Source organism: Ipomoea triloba, chromosome 13, assembly GCF_003576645.1.
Source record: "Ipomoea triloba cultivar NCNSP0323 chromosome 13, ASM357664v1".
NCBI classification, from domain to species: domain Eukaryota; kingdom Viridiplantae; phylum Streptophyta; class Magnoliopsida; order Solanales; family Convolvulaceae; genus Ipomoea; species Ipomoea triloba.
This window is the reverse complement of record NC_044928.1, coordinates 28252239-28258599: the sequence shown is the minus strand read 5'-3', so window position 1 is coordinate 28258599 and position 6361 is coordinate 28252239. Positions and strand designations below refer to the sequence as shown.

The 6361-nt window shown below is 33.3% G+C and overlaps 1 protein-coding gene across 1 annotated transcript in view; it reads left to right on the top strand.

The window, feature by feature from the left end:
- Positions 1 to 6361, top strand: part of LOC116001975 (serine/threonine-protein phosphatase 4 regulatory subunit 3) — a 15112-nt gene that overhangs the window by 4822 nt on the left and 3929 nt on the right. The window contains exons 6-16 of the mRNA XM_031241963.1: positions 1578 to 1657; positions 3204 to 3263; positions 3436 to 3535; positions 3610 to 3687; positions 4230 to 4294; positions 4432 to 4500; positions 4578 to 4655; positions 4729 to 4824; positions 5067 to 5137; positions 5331 to 5408; positions 5503 to 5596. Coding sequence (XP_031097823.1) covers positions 1578 to 1657; positions 3204 to 3263; positions 3436 to 3535; positions 3610 to 3687; positions 4230 to 4294; positions 4432 to 4500; positions 4578 to 4655; positions 4729 to 4824; positions 5067 to 5137; positions 5331 to 5408; positions 5503 to 5596 — 869 coding nt within the window. The remainder of the gene's footprint in view (positions 1 to 1577; positions 1658 to 3203; positions 3264 to 3435; positions 3536 to 3609; positions 3688 to 4229; positions 4295 to 4431; positions 4501 to 4577; positions 4656 to 4728; positions 4825 to 5066; positions 5138 to 5330; positions 5409 to 5502; positions 5597 to 6361) is intronic.

Below are 6361 nucleotides of genomic sequence, written 5' to 3'. Positions count from 1 at the left end.
TTTTTTTTTTTTTTTTTTTTTAAACATTGTCTCCCTTAGCTGGATCAGTCTTTCATAAGGTTTTAGTTTGAGCATGTGCATGCAAAAAATTTTATACCATTATAATTTTTTAAATAGAGTTTAAGCGTGAATGATTAACTGTCCATATAGTTGACTATAATCCATGTGTTTCCTAATTGAGTATGCATTTTAAAATTAAATAACTCTTCTTTTATTTTTATTTTTATGATTCATGATATATTTTTCCATTCAAATATTGTTTTTTTTTTCCTTATAATTACCTATCAAAGAATATTCCTTTTGAAAGGAACAGTTTTGTTTAGGGGATGAAGTAGATAAATATATCTTTAGGTAATGCTGGAGAAAATTTAGAATCTGTCTATGCCTGACTTTCTTAGCTCGACTATATTCACATTTGGATAGCAGAGCCACATATGCCATTTTCTTGCTTTTATCTGTTCTTTGAATAAATGATTAGTGCATGAATGTAGTGTCTATATTAGGTGGCCATTTGGTAATGCTTTGTTAATGCCTTTTCATCTTTTTTTTTTTTTTTTAAACAAAATTTGTCAAATGAAAATTGAAAACAAGGTTTGAGATGGAGCTACGCTCTTGTTTTGTTCTCTAAAACCAGTTTTAGAAGCGGAGTTCTTATTTTTATTTTTTGTTAGAAAACAAAAAAATAGAAGAGATTCTGTTTTTTGTTTTCAAATTATCTGTGCAATCAATTGACCACTGCCCACCCACTTCGTTCATTCCATCCTACCCACCTCCTTCACTTCACCCAAACCCCAATTACTTTGCACCCCACCCAATTGTGACATCTTTTTACAAACTCCATATCTTACTCTGTTTCCACCCAACCTGTCACACACTGTCCAAACTTCGCTCTCTCCTCTTGTTGGATATCCGCCTATCTGATTTACCCAGTCATTCTGTTTCATCTTTGCCAGCTCTCATCAACTACTTTACAGACAAAACATGAAATCAAACATACTTAACATGTTTTAGTTTTCAAAACGAAAAATATAAACAGACCAAAAATTTTAACAAAAGGGTTCAAATCTTCAAGTTGAGTTGATGAAATTGGAAAAAAGTACACGTTCCCTTGTGGCAGAAATTCCAAAAATTGACAGGATTTCCTTTTCTCTGATCAAATATATAATAATTATCATCATTATTATTATTGTCATTATTATAGCCAGATCTCCTTCCACACAATTACATTAGCATTTGTTGTCTTTTCTTGGGTAGAGCATAAATGTCTCTTGTGTGTGCAATTACAGTGATCTGTTTGCTCATCTTGAAGTCTATAATGGGTGATTTTGGAACAGCATATGTCTGTTATGGCCATTAGTTTCATTTGCTATGATCTTTCTATCAACTCCTGTGCTCTCTCCTCTAGAACTGAAATAAACAATTCATCATCTTTACTGTGGAATGTTTGAGACTTTGGGCACCACTAAATTTCCTCTATATTCTCCATGCGAAGTTGAAACTTATCCTTGATTTAGTATAGCATTAAAAATTTAATTTTGTTTGAGCTGTATTAACTTAACAGTATGCAAAATTTTCAGGTGATAGGTATCATAGTATCAATAGTGAATTGAGGGAGTTGCCTCCAGTTGAGATATCAACCCTCCCTTTGATACTAAAGGTGCAGTCCAATTTTCTCTTATTTTTGTCTTATGTGTTACACGTATACTTTACTGCTTATTTATTTATAGTTGTTATTGCTTTTGTTGTTATTATTATTCTTTACACCAAATTGATCTGCTTCACTGTTTCAATTGGAACGCCTTGGAATAGAGCTTCTCTGTTCTTTATTCCCTTTTCCTATTGTTGTCATGCTTAATGTTTTGTTTGTTATGTGAGATCTGACTTATCTTTGAAAAGAGTCTTCCTCTGTTTGCTTTGATTCATATATGTTCTGTACTATATGCAAAGTTATTAAATGCAGTCGCGTCGTTGCTTTAAGCGACGAGGCAAGGTGAGCAACTGAGTGACAGAGTATTGCTCCGCTCTGGTGAAGTGGTGCTATGTGAGGTAAAACGGTCAACACACACACAAAAAGAAACTAGGGTTTAAATAAAAGCCTATTCTTGTTAGAATTAGAAGAGAGATAAGCTGGACATTCACCTTCTCTGGAATCCAACAGCTTGCGGTGACTCAACTGCCCCGCCACTGCCCACTCTATGAGAACTTATGGCTTCTCTTGCAGAGGCTCTTCAACTTCTTTGGGTCTTCTTCTTCATCTCTCTCCTCTTTGAGTTTTATTTATTTATTCTTTTTAAGAATTGGATCTGAAAATCTTTGGCAACTTTATCGCTACACAAGTACTCTACGCAAGTACACAACCTTGCCTTGAACGAAAGGGAGTATGACCATATGTTTTTGTCCCATATGCCACTCATATCGGCCACCCGTATTTATATAAATAAATTCAGGCGGCTCAGATGAGATAATTATGGGTTTTTGAGACGAGTGGGCGTATGGGACTAACATAGAGTCATACTCCTGTTTCTTCAAGCTGACGCTGTGTACTTGCGTAGTGATAATATTTCCGGAGATTTCCAGATCCAATTCTTTAAAAATATTAAAGTATTATATAACAAACAATAAGAATATATCTGTTCCTCTTTTTTTCCTTTTGACTGTCTGGACAGAGTCCTAAATGATAACACTCCTATTTATTATATATTATAGACTGTCGATCATATATATATATATCAATTAATTAATTTTTGTGATAACGTCATATTAAACAAACAACAATACGTAACATTTAACATTAAGTATTAACTATTAACAAATAACAATAATATTGAATAATTGTAAATTTCTAACTTTTGTTAGTATTAAAATTAAATATTTAATTACTCAAAATCATAAATAGATGTTTCTTTAAGTATATTTGATTTTTGCCGCTTAGCATTGTTTCGTCGAAAAGTGACCTTTTACTTTAAAGCAAAGCAAAGACTGATTGCTTTGGTGTGCTTTTTCGCTTTAAAAACATTGGGCATATGACTGGAGATCATGTATTTTGAAGCTAGTTGCTCATTACATAGTTTCTTTTGTTTTGGTTTTTGGATAGGATGTTTAAGAGGTGTTTTCTTTTGCTTATAGGTTACGTTTCCAATTGGAATATGTGCATCTTTTTCTTCTTTAAGAGATTAATCATCATGTTTTTTGTTTGATTTCAGGCTGTTGTGGAGAGTGGCATTGCTGATCAGTTACGTTTGATAGAGCTCATGTTGCATGATGTAAGCTTCAGTTTTTTTTATATTGTGAGCACAAATTCTTTATGTTCTCTGATTATTGAAATGGGCATTCTCTCTTTGCTTTATGTGGTATCTCTGCTTTGGTTGTTTCTTCCCTTACTCGTTATTGCTGGCAGCAATTTGCACATACTAAGCTAAATTTTTTGTTATGCAGGAAGACTTTATCCGAAAATTGATGAGCTTGTTTAGAATATGTGAAGATCTTGAGGACATGGATAGTCTCCACATATTTTTCAAAATAGTCAAAGGAATAAGTGAGTATTATTGATTTCTTGTACAAGATGTTTCCAACATAACTAATTGTCCAATGGTTTATGCTTTCCTGCAGTTTTCCTCAATAGCTCTCAGATTTTTGAAAAAATATTTGGCGATGAATTGATCATGGATATCATTGGATGCCTTGAATGTAAGTTTTTTCATTCTTCTAATTTATGAGTTAAAATGGCTCCTCTTGCTAAAACACTGCATCATATTCATGCAGTCCATTTTTCAAGTGTGCACTTTAGTTTGAGTCGAGATGGTTCCTCCTGTAAAAATATTGCATCTATGTGTATACAGTAACATTCTTCTAATTTGTACTTTTCCCCACCTTGTAAACATCAGCACTTCTTCCTACATATCTCCTCAATGGCATTTCCTTGAAGTTTGCATGATGTTACTATGTTTTCTTTTGAGTTAGTCAAGGTGACTGAATTGCTTATCTTTTGCTGGTATTGTGAACTGCAAGTATATGGATTTCTTGATTATTTCTTGTTCTAAATATATGTTCGGTGAAATGGACTTTAAGTTAGCTCTGTACTTCTAAATTCTAATAATAATCTTTTTTGTGTTGGACATAATGTTTAAGTGGTTATATTTGGAATATGCCTCCCTATAGGGCTGGGCATAATAGGGGTTTTCTCCATCTTGTATTCTACTCCAATACATTGCTTTTCAATTTGGTTTCAGATGACCCGGATGTACCTCATGTCCATCATCGCAATTTTTTGAAGGAGAATGTGGTTTTTAAGGAGGTAAAAATCTGCTATTAGTTCTATTCTTGCTTTCCTTGTATGGTGAAACTTCAGCTTTATGAAATGGTGTAAAGGGGTCGTTAGGTTCTATTCGATTTTCTTTCTATACTTAATTATTCTTGTGGTTGCTTGTTTAGGCTATACCTATTAAAGACCCTGTAGTGTTGTCAAAGATACATCAGACATATAGAGTCGGCTATTTGAAGGTAACCATAAGCCAAATTATAAGTCTTCAGTCTTGCTTGTTTGTAAACTAAACTTGGATCTCATTTTCCTCCTTCAGGATGTCATTTTGCCTCGAGCATTGGATGATGCAACTGGTGCTACACTTACTAACATAATACATACAAACAACGCATATGTAAGTATTCTATAATTTGAGTGAGCCATATATTTTAAGATATAACACAGTTGCTAACTCTGTTATGTTATAGGTTGTATCCATTTTGAAAGATGATAGCACCTTCATTCATGAATTATTTGTGAGGTTGAAATCTCCGGCAGTTTCTGATGAGTCAAGGGAAAATTTGGTAAATGATGGCTCTTTAACATCAAACTTTATTTTGTCTCTCTTTCACCTGTCTTTCTTTCCTTTAATATGCGTCTGTATAGTCATATGTTTTTTCACTTCTTGAAAGGTTTGTTAATGTGGTTATTATAGGTATGCTTCTTGCATGTTTTGTTTTGTTTTGTTTTTTGTTTGTTTTTTGTTTTTCCCCTCACTTTTGAAATCTCTATTAATTGTACATTGATCTATTTGTGGTTATTATAGGTACGCTTCTTGCATGAGTTCTGTACTTTAAGTAAGAGCTTGCAGATGGTCCAGCAGCTTCGGCTCTTCAAGTATGGCAGTTTTTTTAAGCTTACACTTTTTAACATTTTTTTCTCTGATTTTGGTATAGTTACATACTTACATATGAATCTTTTACAAATTCCAGTTGTTATAGAGATATTATTTGATTTGTGTTGTATATACTGTCTGATGGGTTTATTTGTGTACGGATGATTCAATTGTGCTGATGTGTTGTAAATGTAGGGATCTTGTTGATGAAGGCATCTTTGACATTGTAAGTGATGTGTTGCGGAGTCAAGACAAAAAACTTGTATTAACAGGGTAATGGGGCTTATTATTATGTAATATGGAGGAAACAGCCTGATTTTTTGACCTGTTCTGAGATTCTACTTGTGATTTTTTTTTTATTATGCAGGACAGACATTCTCATTCTTTTCTTGAATCAGGATCCAAACCTTTTGCGTTCTTATGTAACTCGTGAGGAAGGCCTTTCTTTGTTTGGACTTCTGGTGAGTAACTATTATATTCATTTTAGGCTATAACTGCTTTATGAAGCTGTAACTCTGTTTAGTGTTATGTAATGTTAGGTAACCTCCTACTGCTGCATCTTACACACAGATGCGCGCACACACACACGTGTGAAGGTGCCTCTATAAGTCTATATGGATAACCTTTTTAAGAGTTCATGACATTTATATGAAACTAGTTCCTGGTTGTGGAGCATTGTTTGCGAACTTTAATCTCCTGATTGCATGCCTACAGCCTACATCCAGCATCTTAGAAGGAACACAATGAAAAGTCCTTTTCTTTCTTACAGGATTAGCCTGTATTACTTCCAAAGATGCAATGCATTTTTCTTGCATTGGGTGATTGAGTTTGTGATCTCACATTCTCACATGCAAAGCTTTTGGCAATTATGTAGGTGAACTTTTAAATGTGTTCATCTCACCCACTCATCCTCCTAGTATAAAACAAAAACTCTACATCCTTCAGTGTTGATGTAGAATACTCACCCTGATTTAATTTAATAGTTTGTCAAGTGTTTTAGGTTTCCTAATCATTTAAATCAAAGGCTATGTATGTTTCGACTAATTCTCCATCCCAAACCCTCCACCATTCTTTTTCTTTAGTTTTTTATTTTGTTGTGTTTTTTTAAATTTTTTTTAAAAATTTCCCTGCTAAAATAAAAAAACTGTGCTTAAAAAATTTCATGGAGTTTTTACCTCATGATTTTTCGCTTTTTTTTTTTTTTTTTTTTTTTTTTTTTTTTTTTT